This window comes from Ochlerotatus camptorhynchus, unplaced genomic scaffold, assembly GCF_037179485.1.
Source record: "Ochlerotatus camptorhynchus isolate MF236.1 unplaced genomic scaffold, CSIRO-AGI_Acam_v1.1 ptg000767l, whole genome shotgun sequence".
Lineage (NCBI taxonomy): Eukaryota > Metazoa > Arthropoda > Insecta > Diptera > Culicidae > Ochlerotatus > Ochlerotatus camptorhynchus.
The window spans coordinates 402,154-421,123 of NW_027041234.1; the positions used below are offsets into that span (position 1 = coordinate 402,154).

Sequence of the window (18,970 nt, forward strand, 5' to 3'; positions counted from 1 at the left end):
TCTGAGATTCCCTGACACCAATGGCCTCAGGGTCGGCACGCTTACCGATTGCAATTACGCGGGGCAGGGAAGGATCGCACGTGACACACAGAAAAAACTCCACAAGTACTTCTCTACTCAAGTTCAAAGATGTATTCCAATTTACTGACACAACTTTTATTCTTCCTTGTCCTTGGTCGTCGTACGCTTCCTCTCTACTTCCTCCTTGTTTCTCCTGTCCACGGCGCCATAATTCTCCTTCGCGCGCTTGAAATAGTCGATGTCGAGCACCGGGTTACACGTCCTGGGCCTACGAGTTGGTGACATACTTGGGCCGTCAGTCAGGAACAGTGTAACCTTCCGGTACGTCTACCAGAACTTCACACAGTAGGGTGGATCTGTAATAAATACAGCGAGGTCCCAATGGTTAAACACATTTGGCATTAGGCCCATTTAAACCAAAATCGTACTCTCTCTTCACACTTTTTGCTGTTAGTTGTCGGCTAGTGACCCGAGCCGTAGCGGCTTTTACAAGTTTCGGTGGGTTTGATGGCTGCATTCTACGTTAATGGAGAAAACTGCACAACTATCTCGAACATTACCTGCCACTATTTTGCAACAATTTAACCGAAACTAAAAACCATGATAATCCAAAAAATCCTCGAAACAAAGGCGCTAACACTTACATATTGACATTTTAATATTGCACTTCTTTAAGTTTTCTAGAGCTCGAATCCATTAACGTAGCTTGCCATAACTATTCTAGAGCTGCTACTGCTTTTAAATAAGTCGATTTTCAAGATTTCTGGCCAGAGTTAAAAAAAAAACTGTCCAATTATTTGTTGCACAATTTCCGCTCAATCTACGAAAAGACCTCCTTAAGCTCAGTTGGTAAATGCGCAGCTACAAAGCAAGACCATGCTAGAGGGGCACGACACATCAAAATCTCAATTCTAGATGCTCAACAAATCAGCATCTACTGGCATCGCGCATCATCTTTTTGTAGGAAATCTTTAGAAACGTCACCCTTCTATCTACTCAGCGTGCGCGTAGCTAAGCACAGCAAAATACATTTTTTTTTCCTGCGGTAGATAGAGTCGCTCCTCTCGGAGGCGGTTGGGTTCGATTCCCAGTCCGGACTAGGAATTTTTCGGGTTGGAAAATTTCTCGGCTTCCTTGGGCATAAAGAGTATAATTGTACTTGCCACACAATTATACTAATGCAAAAATGGTACAGGCATCGAATGCTCTCTATTAATAACGGTGGAAGTGCATATAGAACACTAAGTTGAGAGCACGCAATAAGCTAATATGCGATAAGCAATAAGCTTGAAATGTAAACAAGAAGAAGAAGAATTGCCGAAGCCGTCATTTACCCTTTAGAATTTATAAACTTTAACAAGACAAAACTGTATGATTAGGAACAGTGGCCACCGGTATGACCACGATCGCGTGAGTTCTATTGTTCGGTAAGAACGGAATCTAGGCTCGTAATCACGCGAATGTGCAGCTTATTTTATAATAGATGTCTAAGGCGATCGAACATGCATTTTTTGGCTTGGCGCTTAGCACCTGGATGATTGGAGTGAAAGACCGGGGGACTGTTAGGAATGAAGTACAACTAAAAATTAATTTTGAAATCTACATAAATCCAAGAAAATAGTGGACGATTTCGAATAGAAACAAACTACTCTCACTGCAGTAACCTTAAATCTACTCAATTTAATCAGAATTAAAAATATTTTCTTTTACATGAGTACTTGAGTAGTAATCGCAGCGGTATAAACGAAACTTAACATACTTTTAATACTTGCATGATTGCTTGCTACATTCACAGGCACACACTCAAACTCACAGACACGCATGCATAAAACACGATAAATTAAAAACGATTTTTCGTTAACTTTCGACAAGCCTTCCTTCGTTGTGAGCGGATGGAAGAAATTCCTGTTGAGAATATGTTCGTTTTGAGACTACGCAGCCACCGACCACGGATGGTCACCACCCTAGAAGCGCGTATTGTCGGGCATTTTCACAAAGTATGCCACCTTGTTCAGCGGAACGTGGTAGTTGTGAATCCATCGGTTGCCCTTGCGTAGAGATCCATCGATTCCGTCCTTCCAGACGCCTTGTGGGAGGTAAACTGCAATAAGGGAATTTGAAACAATCATTAGAAGAAGCCCCATAAAAACCAGGTATATGAAAACTCACCTTCCCGACTGGTGTCACTCCGGTAGATGATCGGCGCCACAATCATTCCATCTCCGATCGTGAACTCATCGTCAACGAACAGGCAGTTCGGATCGCTGGAATCCATCATCCACAGTGGCCGAATAATCGGTTTCGCCGTATCCAACGCGTCGCTGGTAAATTGCTCCAACATAGGGACCACAGTTTTCTGACGAATCACCGAGAGCTCCTTGGCGATTTCCGTCAACGAGTCGTTCCGATACTCCGATGGAAGATGCGTGAATCGTATCACCGGTAAGAACGTGGCCATCTGCAGCCAGCGGATGTACAGCTCCATTTCCGGCAGTGGAGGAGATCTCATTGGATAGAAGGAAAGCATTTTTGTGTAATTTGAGGACAGCACAAAATCGCCCCCGATCGGTCCTGGCATTATGAGTGGATAGCCAATGATTCCGTAAGAGAGGACAGTTGGAATGATGGTTTGCAGACCACTCCAAGAGCTGTTCACCGGCGGAAGGCTAAGAAACGCCGGAGGATGTGGGATTGAAATACCACTTGAAACTCCAAAAACTTTCAGGTTACCCTTGACCTGATCCATGAAGAATGATTTGTACTGATCCGGATTGTCTAGTGTTTTCGAACATTGATAATATCTCGGCATGTTGTAGGCATTACCGAAATCCAGATAGAACGAGTCTATGCCGATGGTTTCCGTAATTTTCTTCAGCTGATCCTTTAACCAGGGAATGGTTGCGTTATTGGTGATGTCGAGAACTCCAGCGCTAGCTAGGCTTTTGTAGCGCGTCAGAGCGGGAATGCTACGTTCCGAATTACGTTCGTAAATCAGAAACTTCTTGGCAACTGCTTCCAGGAAGTTGTCACTTTCAGTGCTGATGAAAGGTTGGATTGTAAGGGAGATTCGGAATCCACGCCGGTGCAGTATATTTACGGTATCTTCCAACGTGGGAAAACGGTCAGGGTCAAACATGAAATCGCCGATATGTTTCTGCCAAAATTCATTGATCAAGACATGACCAACATGTAGATATCCGGAAGCGATCACGTGCTCCGTGTAGTTGTAGATTATAGTTTCGGTCAGCTCTTCCTGAGAATAAGCTGGAATGTGCCACACCGGTTCCCGAAGAAGAGATTTGATGATGGTATTGTCGTTTTCTGTCAATCCATCCCACAAGCTCATCCGAGTGAGATTGTCATGGGCAATTATTATGTCCGGACCGGTGCATACCCGATAGTTCAATGCCGAGTAATTGGTAAACTTATTCACAAACGCAAAATCGTCATTCCTGCCTCGCAGACAAATTTGCTGGCTGTCATTCTTGTTAATACTGACATATAGAGGAGTTTTGTCGTCCACCAGAATTGCGATTCCTTTCGAATTCAAAAAGAACCTCTTAACCGCATTACCCCACTGTTTGGTATTGGTATCACCCGTCACAAAAGGTGAAAAATCAAACGAAGCCTTGTTCAGCAGATAGTCCACGCCCTTGGTAAGACCTCCGCCGTACCAGTAAACGCCATCCCCGATATCGAAACAATCCGTTGGATAGAAGTTATTCACCAGCGTTTCCCAACTAAAGCTGTAGCACTTCACTTCACTGTTCGATTCTGCTTTCTCCAAATTCATGTACAATCTTGCCACCGAGTTCCACTCGTAGCAATGGCTCCCGTCGTTCCGCAGATTTTCCGGCAAGCACTTGTATGGCTTTTCGATGTTGAGATCTATTCCCAACTTCCCCGTCAGGAGGTCATATCCCTTCGCATCCAGAATTCGCATCGCTCGTGTCTTCGTGTGCAGCTTGATGCTCTCGAAGTACGATTTGGCCAGCAACTTCTGGTTGTACATGATGTACGCGTAGCCGACCTTCAACCGTTCAAGAGCAATGGATAACACAACAAACACAAACAGCGTTAGTTAGATGGTACGTAACCGAAGCGACTTCTTCTTCTATAGGGAGATTATCTCCCGTAATTGCAAATGTTGATAGTGGGCTGTAGGTATACTTACAAGAAACACGATGATAAGGAACAGCATGCCGACAAAGACGCGCAGTTTGTAGTCTTTGGTTTCACGTTTCTTCTTGCGGATCATGGCCGGAACGTTCTGCAATGGGACGAGAGAGTTGGAAAATTAATCTTACGCTTCGTGGGGGTGTAAATATTGAATCTCGATAAATTGCGAGCATGCAGAATACAAGCTTTAGCGTGCATGCCAAATCTCATTAACTTCAGTTTAGTTTGAACACTGATAAGCGTATTATTATTATTTGCAAAAGCAAGGCGAATAGAAATTAACACGGCGCATCTTCTGAATGTAACAATCCAATTAGGGTTAATGATTAACAGGATCGAACTTTTTAACACCTTTATTATAGCGGAAGCATACACTGCTAGTGGATTTGAAGAATGATGGCACATTTGGCACGATCTGGAACATGTGCAAGCGGTTGAATTGAGTTGTTTCCAATTTTCAATTTGAAACATTCTCCTAATAATTTGGACAAATATTGTTCGAGGCTTACGTTAGCCTGTTAAAGTGTGCTAAGGTCGAACAAATGAGAAACTACGGTGTGAAGAATTTGATTTAAGTAACAACAGAAAATAATCCACCTAACTGCATTGTTGATCAGAAATTCGATCATGTTTTTTTCACCTGCATTATTTACATCCCAATCTCCAATCCAATATACTTCAAGCAATTTCTGTAAGTATTCCTGAAGAGTTTTAAGAATAATGCAATGGCAATTCTGTAGAATATTTAAAGAAAATTCAAAACACAGTTCCAACAGAATCCAAGGGGTATCTGAGGATAATTTTAAGATATTTCCTAGAAGAACTCCAAGGGAGCTCTGAGGAGAATGTCATAGGAATTTTGAGAGCATTACACAGGAATTCATGTCATTTTTGTAAGTATTCCAAGGAAATTATGAAAAGAGCTCCAAGAGAAATCTTTTAAATTTGTCGAACCTCTTAACGGAATCCCTTTATGAAGAGCTTTGAGTGTGTTGGTTTATTTCCTTTAAATTCCGTTATAATTGCTTATCTTTTGACAGATACGCGTATTTCGTCTACTACTTGCAGACTTCATCAGTGCCAAGTACTCAACTTGTACTTGGCACTGATGAAGTCTGCAAGTAGTAGAAGAAATACCTGTCAAAAGATAAGCAATTATAACGGAATTTAAAGAAAATAAACCAACACACTCAAAGCTCTCCAAGAGAAATTTAGAACAATACCAAGTGAATGCTCAGGATAAATCCAATTAATTTTCTAAAGAATTCTGAGGTAATTTTTCAGATTATTCTGGAAAGCTACTGTCGTGACTGGACCGAGGTGTCCAGCCTCGGTAACGGTTCCACGAATCTGCCGCTCAACTGGTGGTCCGATTTACTTACTTATCCTGGTCCGACATCCCTCAGGATTGCACCTGCATCACAATGTTACGAGAATTCACTCGGTCCGTGGCTGCTTGTCTCCAATTTCTTGACCGTCCCACACTTCCAAGATCCTGCTCCACTTGGTCTAGCCACCTTGCTCGCTGTGCTCCTCTTCGTCTTATACCGGCCGGATTCGAGGCAAACACCATTTTTGCGGGATTGTTGTCCGGCATTCTTAAAACGTGTCCCGCCCATAGTACCCGTCCAGCTTTCGCAACTTTCTGGATACAGGGTTCGCCATAGAGTTGCGCCAGCTCGTGGTTCATCCTTCGCCTCCATACACCGTCCTCACATACCCCGCCAAAGATGGAGCATCGTCCACGTCTCGTGCCCGTAGAGAACTACCGGTCTGATCAGCGACTTGTACATGGTACATTTAGTACAGAGGTGAAGTTTACCCGACCTCAGGGTCTTGTGGAATCCACTGCAGTTGTTATCCGACGTCACCAATGATCCGAGGTACACAAATTCATCCACCACCTCGAACTCATCTCCGTCGATTGCCACGCTTCTGCTTATGCGAGCCCTATCCCGCTCGGTTCCTCCAGCTAACAGATACTTTGTCTTCGACGTATTCACCTTTAATCCAATTCTCTGCTTCACGTTTCAGCCTGGTGTACTGCTCCGCCACGGCCTGAAACGTTCTTCCGACAATGCCATGTCGTCAGCGAAGCAGATGAACTGGCTGGACATATTGAAGATCGTGCCCCCCATGTTAAAGCCCGCACGTTTCATAACACCATTTAGCGCAATGTTAAACAGGAGGTAGGAAAGACCATCGCCTTGTCGAAGTCCTTCACGATTTTCAAACGAGTTCGATAACGCACCCGATATCTTCACGCAGCACTGTACACCATCCATCGTAGCCCTGATCAGTCTGGTCAGCTTCCCGGGAAAACCATTCTCGTCCATAATCTTCCATAGACTTTACAGACAATAGTATCATAAGCGGCCTTGAAATCGATGAATAGGTGGTGCGTAGGGACTTGATATTCACGACACTTTTGCAGGATCTGACGCAACGTTGTTGATCGCCCGTCCACAAAACCGGCTTGATAGCTTCCCACAAATCTGCAGGCTAGCGGCGATAAACGGTGAAAGATGATCTGGGAAAGCACTTTGTAGGCCGTGTTAAGAATAGAGATCGCTTGATAGTTCTCACATTCTAGTTTGTCGCCTTTTTTATATACTGGGCATATTACTCCCTCTTTCCACTCCTGCGGTAGTTGTTCTGTATCCTAGATCCTGACTATTAGTCGGTGCAGACAAGTGGCCAACTTATCCGGGCCCATTTTGCTAAGCTCCGCTCCGATACCATCTTTTCCAGCTGCTTTGTTGTTCTTAAGCTGTCGGATAGCATCCTTAACTTCACCTATCGTGGGAGCTGGCATGTCCCCCTCATCCCCTGTACCGACGAAGCCATTCCTTCTGCCACCTTGGTCCTCCACCTCTGCGCCGTTCAGATGTTCATCGTAGTGCTGCTTCTACCTTTCAATCACCTCTTGTTCGTCCGTTAAGATACCCCCTTCCTTATCCCGACAGATTTCTGCTAACGGCACAAAGCCTTGGAGGGATGCGTTGAGTTTCTTGTAGAACTTGCGTGTTTCTTGAAAACGCTGCTCCACTTCTTCGCACTCCAGCTCTTCCAGGCGGCGCTTCTTATTCCGGAAAAGATGGGTTTGCTGTCTTCGCTTCTGTTTATATCGCTCCACATTAAGACGGGTTCCTTGCTGCAGCATCGCCGCCCGCGCTGCGTTCTTTTCGTCCAAAACCGTCTGACACTCTTCGTCGAACCAATCGTTCCGTCGATTCCGCTCCAAGAACCCAACGGCGCCTTCAGCAGCGCTGTTAATGGCTGCTTTCACGTTGCTCCAGCAGTCCTCAAGAGGGGCTTCGGTGAGCTCTCCCTCATCCGGCAACACCGATCTCGGGTCCGATGTAGTAACCGAACCGAGGTTTCCAGCTTCAGTCACGGTTCCACGAATCCTTAGCTCAGTAGGTTAAAGTGGAGCTACAAAGCAAGACCACGCTGGAGGTGGCTGGGTTAAATTTCCGGTTCGGTCTAGGAATTTTTGGGTTGGAAAATTTCTCGACTTCCCTGGGCATAGAGTATGATTGTACTTGTCACACAATTTTACTAATACAAAAATGGTACAGGCAACGAAAGATAACTGATAACTGTTGAAGTGCATCTAGAATGCTAAGTTGAGAGCACGCAATAAGCTAATATGCGATAAGAAATAAGCTTAAAATGCTAAGAAGAAGAAGAAGGAGGAGCAGAAGAATAAGCAATGGCTTATTTCTAGTGGGCTGCCGCCAGATCATGGTCGGCTATTCCTCTAGATTAAACGAATATTTACAACCCGTAACCGCAGACCATATTTGTGAAACTTGGCAGCAGTAAAATTTTCAGTAGCATCGATAAGTCCGACTCGTATATGCAGTTGGAAATGGGTAAAGTAAAGTTTCCCTTTGAATTCACAAGTAATTCGCCGGTATCAACTCTTTTCAGAATTACATTAAAATTCAGAAATTCTAATGCAATTCAGAGTTCTAAAGTAAATCAGACTTCTAAGGTAGCCCAGAATTTCAAGGTACTTAAAACAATGCTAGGAACTACCAGATGCCTTCTAAATTTACCTTAAAACACATTTAGAATTATCCTCAAAAATCTCACGAGCATACAGGGTGATTCAGAATAGTCGTGACCGAAATATGCAATTCTCAATGGATAAAATGGGTATGTGTTCGAGTATTTTTGTTTTAAAGTGTATACCGTATGCGTGATAATGTTTGCAGCATCGTACAAATAAAGTTCCCGTTTCACCTGTGCTTACAATGCCTTGGCTTTCTTTGCATGCACGTAACCTACACGCTAACTTGAAAGTACCCATTAATGGTTGAAAAAGACCCATTTTGAAGTAAAGTGGCTTAACTCATTAAATGAGTAAATTTTTTACCCATTAATGAGTATCTGTTACCCATGATTGAGTAATTGTTAATCATTAATGGGTAACAGATACTCATTAATGGGTCAAATTGTTTAATCATTAATGAGTTAAGCCACTTTTCTTCAAAATGGGTCTTTTTTTTACTCATTAATGAGTACTTTCAAGTTAGCGTGTATAGCTCATACCGTAGCAGGCTGTGTATAAAAGAAAATGATTTACTTAGTTTGACAGTTGCACCATGACGAAGTGGCAGCGTATTCGTGATTTGTCCCACGCGCAAATGTCGTAAAAAGACATTTCAATCGCCGTGGGAGTGTCCCGGTGGACCGTCAAAAGGGTTTTAGACCGGAAAAAGAAAGGTGGCCACATGTCGTCCAAGGTCAGCTCGGGTTCCGATGGTTATCGCTGCTATCAAAAGGAAGATTCGGGTGAATCCAGTGCGTTCAATAAGGAAAATGGCAAAGGAACACAGGATCAGTGACTTTACGGCACGGAAGATCGTAAAGGAAGATTGCGGGGCGATGTCGAGGGCACGGAAAAAAAAACTCACATTATTACCAACCGCATCCGGGAGCTACGAGTCGAACGATGCAAGAAAATCTTGAACTTCCTGAAGCGAAAAAATCCGTTAATCCTGTTTACCGACGAGAGCATGTTTACCGTCGATCCCGTATCAAATTCCAGAACCGACCGGTATATTAGTTCTCTTCCGGTAAAAGACGTGGCCGACGAGCACAAGAACGTGTATCTGACCAAGCATCCTGCTAGCGTTATGGTGTTTGGATTGGTGGCTTCCGATGGCAAAAAATGGACCCGGTGTTCATTCCAGAAGGCGACAAGGTCAAAACGGAGGTCTACATCGGGATTTTAAGTAAGTATGTTCTTCCGTGGATTAAAGAAGAGTACGGTCCGAAGCCAAATGTTGTATTTCGACAAGATGGGGCTCGGTGCCACACCTCGAACCGCACTCAGAAGTGGTTGCAGGAACATCTTCCGTTCTGGGCGAAGGATATGTGGCCGCCATCCAGCCCCGGTCATAATCCACTGGATTACTCAATATGGCGCGTCATGAAGGCCAAGGCCTGTTCTAAACGCCACCCGAGTACAGCAAGCCTCAGACAAACATTGACCCGTACCTGGAGAGAAATGGATCCAGACTACATTATTAGAACCTGTCGTGCATTCCGGAAGCGTGGGGAGGCCGTAATTGCAGCAAGTGGAAACTCGATCGATGATTGACATAGTTTAAGTTTAAGACTTTGAGAAACATCCCCCCTTTGAATAAATAAAAAAAAAAATTGAAAACGAAATTTTGGAGAATTATTTTAATTTTGACATTGCTCAAAGGTGCAAACATTATCACGCATACGGTATATCAGCTTGCATTAATTGTGGGATTTGAAATCTCATTTGTTTTCGATTTCAAGCAGCCGTGGACGTGAAAATGGAGCATGAGAAACTGAAATCTCTTCGAAAGAACGAAACATTTATTTTTTACATCATTATAGAGGTAAAAAGGAACCATGGGTGGAAAATCTGTTTAATACCAGAGCTTAGACGCATCGCCAGGACTCCAAAAGTGCTTCAACAAAAACGTGCATGCCATTTTTGTGGCTGGTTATTAAAGGTATGAATGCGTCATTGGGACGGTACTAATGGATATTTTGGTCACTATTAAAAATTTAGGCGATTGCTGAATTTATGTATGGGCCCAAATTAGGGGCAATTAGGCCGACATTACAACCATTTCCCTTATATCTGGAATATACTGATATCAAAAAAATCATGCAAGCGTTCATGCTCATTGACAGTGACAGTTATTCCGAATCACCCTGTACATCATAATGACGATGTATGGGCCCAAATTAGGGGCAATTAGGCCGACATTACAACCATTTCCCCTATATCTGGAATATACTGATATCAAAAAATCATGCAAGCGTTCATGCTCATTGACAGTGACAGTTATTCCGAATCACCCTGTACATCATAATGACGATATTCAAAGCTTAAAATAATGCATATTGTATCGCACATATGGAAAATTTCCATCGGTAGTAGTCTTATTTTACCATTGTCAACAGATCTGAACGAATTTACAGCTCAAATAACCACACGTAAAAAATCCGGAAGATCATAACCGCAGGGGCATTTTTATGAATCTTAATCTTTCTCATCAAGTATATGTGGAAGCACAAGCCAGATCACTGCAAAATCGATCAGATAACAAAATATTCCACGTGGATGACGATTTCAAGCACCTGCGATGGATAAATTAATGGTCCTCATCACTATTTTTAAGGTTCCTCTATTCACCACCAGAGGCTGAAACGATCGCTTAGTTTCTATTGGATTCGCCTATTACTTATGTTCCCGATTGTTCAATATCTCATGGACGGGATCGCAATAGATCAGACCATGGCGAATGATAAGTGAAAAAGAAAAATAATAAAAGGAAGATCCAGGAGCGGTGTTTGTTGGGAGCTGTCTTAGCTGATGGGCAACGAAGATCCCAGATGATCACGATGTTGTGAATCCAGCAAGCTTATAGTGATACCGAGAGATACCGGACTGTTGCATTTGATGCATCTCTTTCCGAGGGCTGACAACAAGGAGCGGTTTTCCTTAATCAAGATCTAAGAAACTTTTCTGAACTGTATTCGGGAGCATCAAGGATTATTCGGGTGAGATCCTTCATTTTTATTTATTTAGTTCGTAACATTATGTTCCATATTAATTTCACTAATACAGTACTAAGAAAACAAATTGAGCGTTTGCTTACTGTGCATAAACTCGTGCGTTTATTTTCAAATTCTTCAAACAAACAAAAACAATTATATGCTTTTGGTTGTATCGCCTGGTTGAGGCGTATCCTGACCTAATACCGTACCCAATACTCCAACTCCGTAGTACTTATGAGGGTGTCACTAATTCGGTGGCCTCTCTTTGAGTAAGTACTACATCAACATTTCCTTTCCTAGCCCAAGTTACGGTAAATATAGGCGTGGCCGGGAATAGTGACAGTCTTGCTTTGGGTATTCTTGTTTAGATTGGAAATAATGTTGACTTCCTAGCATTATTCCTAAACGCAGTCTGACTAAGAATTTCAAAAAAAACGTGAGTGTCACTAGTATCCGACCGTAGCAACGCAAACGCTAACGCTAATGTGTTGATCGGAATTACATATAAAATCCTTCTCAAGAGCAGTTGTTGTCGACGTCGGTAAGATCATCGCTGGGATCGAACTCTAGTGAGAGCAAGTTGAGCGGGAACTTCATCGTAATTTTTCTGTGATTTAAGGAGCTCGTTGGCCTTGTGATGACCAATTTTGCTAACTGAGCAGAAAATCATGGGTTCGAAAATTTTAGGCCTAATTTTTTCTGTCATTGATTTTTTCATCGCGTTTTAGTCCGAAACAATGTGCCACTCGATAACATAGTTCTAGAAAAGAACTTTAGTGCAAAGCAAGTGCAAGTGATCGGGTAAAATGCATTTCAAAGTGTTTTTTTATCAGCATCCTTTTCGTCAGAACTCTTATTAGGCGATTGGCAAGTTGGCCCGATGATTCTGATTGGATTACAACTTTGTCTCAAACATCATTTGGGAACGAGTGGGTATGGCCAAGTTCCAACATAGATTTGTCAATTGGTTCATTCGGCAAGAGAGTCGGACGAGTGCTTTTTCTGGTTTTAGACGCTTGATATTTTGTACCTTAAAATTCCATTTGCCTGAAGAATTTTTGAACTAGTTTCGCAATAACCCGGAAAAGTCTTGGAACTGCCAGTAGTACAGCAGGACAGTAAGAGTACACAAATAATGAAACTTGCTGAGACCATCTCTTTATTTTCATTTATATGTTTTTAAATTTATAATATATTTTCGTTCTATTGCTCTCTACTGAAATCTAGCTCTTACCTGTTCGTGTTCAGCGTTAGAAAATTTTGCGAGGTTTTATGAAGCTCACAAAAGGAAAAGTTCGCGAGTTATGGTGAGTTTTAGCGAACTTTTCCTGTAGATTGATTAGAGACCCGTTTTTCCAGTTTTTACACAAGGGAAGATAGAACTAGGGTTCCTTCCTCCTTTGTCTTTCTCCTACGGCCTTTTATTCAATATTTTTTTTCGGAAGGCGAGTAATGGCGCTATAACCAGAAGGCATAAGGGGTAAGACGGTAAGACAAGAGCTAGTGCTCATGTCCTAACCACTCGAGGAAAATGGAGCATCATTTAACTTTTTTAGATTAGATGCTTCCAACGACCAATGATTTATAACAACGGAACGTATGGTACGAGATGTCCACTAGACTGATGCAAAATTTGTAATTTTCGCTCCACAGTGCTCAACCGGTTTCAAATTGGGCACTGATTAGCCTCCCAAAATTTGAACTCGTTTAGTAAGAAACTGACTTGACACAAACCATTTGAAGTTTATATGGGAATTACTATGGAGAAACCATAATTTCGGTTCATATCTATCTCAAAATTCACCAGTTCACTCTACTTTAGAAAATGATAGCTGAGTTTGTTGAAAATTTTCTCAGCTACAACTTTGTTCAAGACCACTTTTCGATCAAATTTAAGCTACAAAAATTATTAATGATTCAAGTCACTGATATCTTATGATTATGCTTAATCAACTGTTCAGCAGGCAACATTGGTGTTTATGGCGCGTAGAATAGAGGACAAAAATCATGGCTACTATGTCACACTGCAGAATACAGTGTTGCCCACAATACAGTTGCTTAATCTTGCCATAAGATTATCAATCTCTTAAACAATTAATAACTATTTAATTCCATTTGATTTAAATGATTTTCTGCAAAGTTGTAGCTGATAAAAATTATCATAAGAATAGCAAAATAATTTATTAACAGTACAATATGTAAAAAGGCTAGAAGGCAATGAACAAAAAGTTTTGTTTTCCCATAGTAATTTCCATATAAACTTCAAATGGTTTGTGCCAAGTCAGTTTCTTATCAAATGAGTTTAAACTTTCAGAGGCTAATCAAGACCCGATTTGAAACCGTTTTAACACTGTGGAGCGAAAATTTCAAATTTTACATCAGTCTAATGTCCACGTTTCATCCATTTATCGAATTCTGAAGCATCGTGTTTAAATCTTTGATTTAAACAGGCCCGATGTTTCTGAATCGCCTTGCACAGTAGGCCTGGCCGTTTTGATATATTTTACGCATCTCTGATGTACAAAATATACCAAATAGACAAGTAAAAGGATGGAGGTATATCTATCGTTTTCCAGGATGCTTTCATGAACTGGCTGTGTTGGTGTTAGATTAGATTAGATTAGATTAGATTAGATTAGATTAGATTAGATTAGATTAGATTAGATTAGATTAGATTAGATTAGATTTGCCTATTACTTGTGTTTCTTAAAATTATTCGTTAACTGCCTAATTGAGAATTTTGAAAAATAAATTTAGCCGCCCTGGTATTTTGCCTTAAGTACGCCAACGCCTTTATCAAACTTTGTTGCAAAAATAGTCTGAAATCTGTTTGTATAACCGTGGTTATCAAAAGAGAAAGTCGCTTATGAGAAACAATCAAAGCAGATTAATATGAGTATGAACGCTTTTCGTGTTAAATGTAGTACGTGTAATCTTCAAATCTACATGGGCAAAATGCATTATATATATATATATATATATATATATATATATATATATATATATATATATATATATTTAATACTGTCATAGAAGTCATGAAACTCCGATTGAAAGCATCCATCAAAAGCTAGCTGAACGAAGTCGAGCGCTTTTTCACTCGTCCGCTTCACCGAAGCTTGAAAGGGTAACGAATGATGCGACGAGAGAAAGAGAAAAACGATAGAAAATTTGTTTGCAGCCGCCGACTGAGGTACTAGATTGATGTGAGGTTGCTCGATTGCAACAGAAAAAAAAAACTAGCAGTTTCTTCGTCGCATCGATTTTGTCGATTGAAGCTGATGTTTTGACGCTCTTTACTTGATATAAGATCAGTAGAAATGATTTTTGACAAAATTATGCCACCATTAAATTGATGTTATCATTTATTTTTCAACAATGTTGATGTAAAGAACAAATATTTCAAAAATTTCTAATGATCGACCGAATTGATCTATTGGCCCCTTCGGCCTAATCGCATTCGAGCTACAGGTATACCTCGATATAACGTAACCGTCACCTTTGACCGTCATCGTCGATATCTCTCAAATAAAAATTCAATCATATAAATCAACATTACCAATAGATGGAGATTTGCCTCGACTTTCCGATGGAATCATAACTTTGCTTGATTGAAAGATCGTTTGAGAGAAATCGGCGATGGAAGTCAAAAGTGACAGTTTCGTTATATCGAGGTATACCTGTACTGGATTTTGTTCTAGTGTCATTCGGTATAACCCTTCATCAAACAAATATTGCTGTCTCCTATTTTGAAAGAAGATTTCCTTGTCCTACGTCCTTGTCAGGAACATCATAACAACTCGTCTTCAAAAAACTTCTCCACCATCTACATTGACAAATCAGCGTAGGTATACTTATCTCAATCACACGATCTACATCTCACAGATGCATCGTGTAAAGAATTTTGTTAGACGTTGTCGTATGATATGTAACCGCCATATCAACTTACCGTCAAATGGTTCGGAGCTTTGAACGTGAAATAGTTCTTTTCGTTAGATGAAGGTGGGATGAGCTGAAATGAAGATGAAAATGTGCATGATCATGAAAATGGATTTGATGGATGAAGACTGGTGAAAGTGATGACGGTGACCAAAAGTTAAAGTTTGCTTCTATTCTGAAAATGCAAATCATTATCAACAGCAGTGACAGCTCTCACTCAGCCGGAACGACCATCTGACTCAAGGACAAACAGCACTGTCCTTTGAATACCTAGCGCTTCCGACTGACGCACTTGTCAATACTGCATAGAACCGGTACATACATGTAAATGCATACAGTCACGTGACCGGTTTCACCGCTATTTATCGCGTTGATTTCCTTTCAATCAATGACTCACCGTCGTCGCTGGATATTACCGAACGGTAAAATAAGCGAATCTCAACCTGAGAAAGCCTCATGCATGCGCTATAGGTGACTGATACAGATGCATAGACGGAAAGTCGGTGCCGTCTTGTTGAATAGCAAGATGGATTTAAACCGCGCACTACACGGCACGTCTCGATCGTTGTACCGGTCATTATTCAATTAAGCTCATTTCTCGCACATTTTGTGATGCTCGATGAGGCACTATGGAATTCTGTTCAGGAATCTCACGTTTCTAAAACTTCCCCCTACTGAAAATCGCTACTGTCTGGAGTGGTTTTCTTCGAGTCATTTGTTGATCTGCGATTGAATATTGAAATAAAGTCTTACCTGCATCTTCTCCTTGAGCAAACTGGCCAGCGAGTTGACGCTGGTGATGGAGTTCTGATTGCTCAGCACGCTCTGCGTGTCGAAGTCGTTCGCCATCATTTCCTTATCGTTGAGCCTCAGCGCCGGCAGCGGGGCAATCGATCCACGACGTCTACTACGGAAGAGGTTCCTGTAGATTGCAAATAAAGATCACGCCAAACGACACAGAAAGTCAATTAATGTGATTGTAATTTCAAATCTTCGGTCTTTCTATCGAGTCTAGCTATAAGTACACTACCAGTAGAACGAGCAACACCGACCAGTACCAGTGCAGACCATCAGAATGTAAGAAAACGTAAAAAGTATTTGGACATAAATTAACTTGCAATTATCGGACACTTGCTAGTAAAGCTCATTAAACACACTACCGTCAATTGTTTTAGTGGCATCGGGGTACACTCTCTTGCTTCGTTTGTTTTGCTTCCTCGCCTACGCTCTATCGCATTGCTTTATTATAAACAAAAGCGGTCCACCCTGACTCACGAGGATGGCTAATTGTTATTGTAAATGGCTTGATAACGTTTACAGCTGACGGGAGCCCAAAGAAATTGAAACCGCACACAGAATGTTCAACCAATTCACAAAATAAGCAAATCTCCGGTAAACAGACGTTACGCAGTTTTAACGTTTTATTAAGTGATCAACAAGACTGAGCCAGATAAAAGGTACTCACTTTTTCACGCACGTTCACACACACTCTATAGCACAGTAGGGCTGAAACTTATTCACGGATCAACAGCGAAGATCACATTGGAGATCGGCGAAATTGCCACCACACCGCTAAACGTTATCGCGTCAACTGAATGCGTCCGACCCGTGGAAGGCAAGCAGTTGGCTCGAAGCACCGCGATGAGCCTCTTCCCTAGGTATTAGTGGTGCTTATTCGCTCGCTTAGTTTTTACACCATATCTAGATCGACATTTCAAAAGGTCCTATCTGCATCTCTTCACCGAATTTCAGCTGCATCAACATTTTCTGTTGTGTTTAACGTGTTGGACGCTAAATAAGATCTTTCTTTATCAAACTATGTGGCAAAAATAGCACGAAATCTGCACAGCCTTCGTTATCAAAAGAGCAAGTCGATGACGGGAATAGATCAATGGAGCCTTTTTTTTTATTCAAGTGATTTTCAGCCGAAGACTAAGGCAAATAGGACTTTTTGAAATGTTCATCTAGAATATAGACTCAGTCGTACGCGGTACGCGTGCAGCAGTGGAGACAATTGCACGGCATCAAGTGATCGTGGGATGAAGAATATGGAGCGATTAGAGTTCGTCGTGAATTGGTTTCGTGGTTTAGTTGATAACACCACCGACAAACCGACATGAATGATCGTACAAATTACCATGACATTTCTGATCGAAGCACAAACTTTGCATCTGCCACCGTGTTCGCGGAAAATCTATATCCTAGCCACGAATACGGGTACAAAATGTATGAGTTAGTTCGTGGCTAATCTATTCTGGACAAACTATTTTTATCTAGATACAAATAATTCAATGGTTTTGGCAGATGGATTCCATAGATAAGCGGATGCACAACAAGTGTTTTTGGCAGCCATGAAAAATAAATGCTCTTACTGGCATCCGTCAAAACTTTTCATGCCATCAAAGAGCTCTTCGTTGTGCAGTTTTATTTTGTTTCGAGCGCAAAGGTCAAACTGAACTGCAAAGCAATTCTTTGCAATAATCACTCGAGGATTGGTTTGCGTAATATTTGCTTCTTCCGTTTCTGAGAAATAAATCGGAATGTGGAGTGTGGAAAGCGTTTTGTGGTCTTCCAGCAGATTTCCATCCAACCGGACAGCACCGTAATTGCAGCGTAAGATTGTCGGGTATGAAAATGCATCCTTTCGATTTTTAACTAATTCATTTAATTTATTACAGTTCGTTTGGCTGCATTCAACTTCGCCTCCGCTTATCTATGGAATATATAGTATCTATAGTAGAAACTTAAATATTAGGTCTGTTCCCGTAATTGCTTTTCTGTAAGATTCTGTATAGCAAAAAACAAAAGCATGTTCCCGTACTTGCTGCACCACACACAGATAAAAATTCTGAATTTTAATTGTGATGTAAACATTCATTCACGTAAACTTAAATTTAATTTCACACAACCGAGCAACTTGTAAACAATGTTGTTTACAAAGATGGGCTTTTGTATACAATATTTGCTACATTGCATGAATTGTGCTAGAACTTTACATGATATATAATGTAAACTTATATGATATATGATGCTCCATTTGTGTGCATCATATATCATATAAGTTTACACTTCTTTTCGAACTGTGCAGGGTTGCTTCCACTCACTTGCTGTACAAAATTGTCTTTCGAAATTATGACATCATTAGATATTATGATGATAATTAGAACTGTACTGATAACTTACAAGAAGAGGTAATAAAGTATGTGTTTGACCCAACAAACTTGTCAATATTGCTTTCAGAGCGTCACAATCAGCGATTTAACGATTCGTGAGCGCTCACTCTGAGTGACAGTGTGGACAGTGGATATGCCCAGAAAAAGATTAATCAGCGTCAAAACAACAGCAAAGAGTTTTGAAATCTTTATTATAAGCCAAGGGGGAATCAACTCTGCACACTGTGCCGAAACACAGTATGACACTCTGTTCGGCACGTTAGGGCACACGCTGATACGTATGACACGAACAATATTATATAAAACGGCAACACTGTTGAGCGCTAAAGTTTTTCTAATCGATTTACCCGTTGCTAAGGTTTGTTTACTCCAAATAAAAATATCGGTCAATACTGGTGAAACAGTGATTAATCCTAGAATTATAAAAGGTTATTGAGATGTACCAAGTTTGATGCCGTTTATTGAGATGTACCATGTTTGGTGCCGGAAGAGGCATCGGATGAGGTCAATATTGTCGAAAGTTCTGCTCGATTGAAAAACTATTAAATATAATATACAAATTCAACTTTTAAGCGTACTTTTGGAAACAGTTGGAGCTGGAG

At 41.2% G+C, this 18,970-nt stretch overlaps 1 protein-coding gene across 3 annotated transcripts in view; it reads right to left on the reverse strand.

Moving 5' to 3' along the window:
• Nucleotides 1-1,744: 1,744 nt before the first annotated feature.
• The window catches only part of LOC135714937 (myogenesis-regulating glycosidase-like), a 63,317-nt gene continuing 46,091 nt past the window's right edge, over nucleotides 1,745-18,970 (reverse strand). Inside the window, exons 1-5 of one of the 3 annotated variants that reach the window (XM_065238342.1) lie at nucleotides 16,661-16,786; nucleotides 15,949-16,117; nucleotides 4,196-4,291; nucleotides 2,191-4,051; nucleotides 1,750-2,122 (exon numbers count right to left, since the gene is read on the reverse strand). In XM_065238342.1, the coding sequence (XP_065094414.1) occupies nucleotides 1,986-2,122; nucleotides 2,191-4,051; nucleotides 4,196-4,291; nucleotides 15,949-16,047 (2,193 nt within the window). In that variant the 5' untranslated portion in view covers nucleotides 16,048-16,117; nucleotides 16,661-16,786 and the 3' untranslated portion in view covers nucleotides 1,750-1,985. Of the gene's footprint in view, nucleotides 2,123-2,190; nucleotides 4,052-4,195; nucleotides 4,292-15,948; nucleotides 16,118-16,225; nucleotides 16,303-16,660; nucleotides 16,787-18,970 lie in introns of those variants that run through there. The other 2 variants (XM_065238341.1, XM_065238340.1) reach the window with 2 other exon arrangements.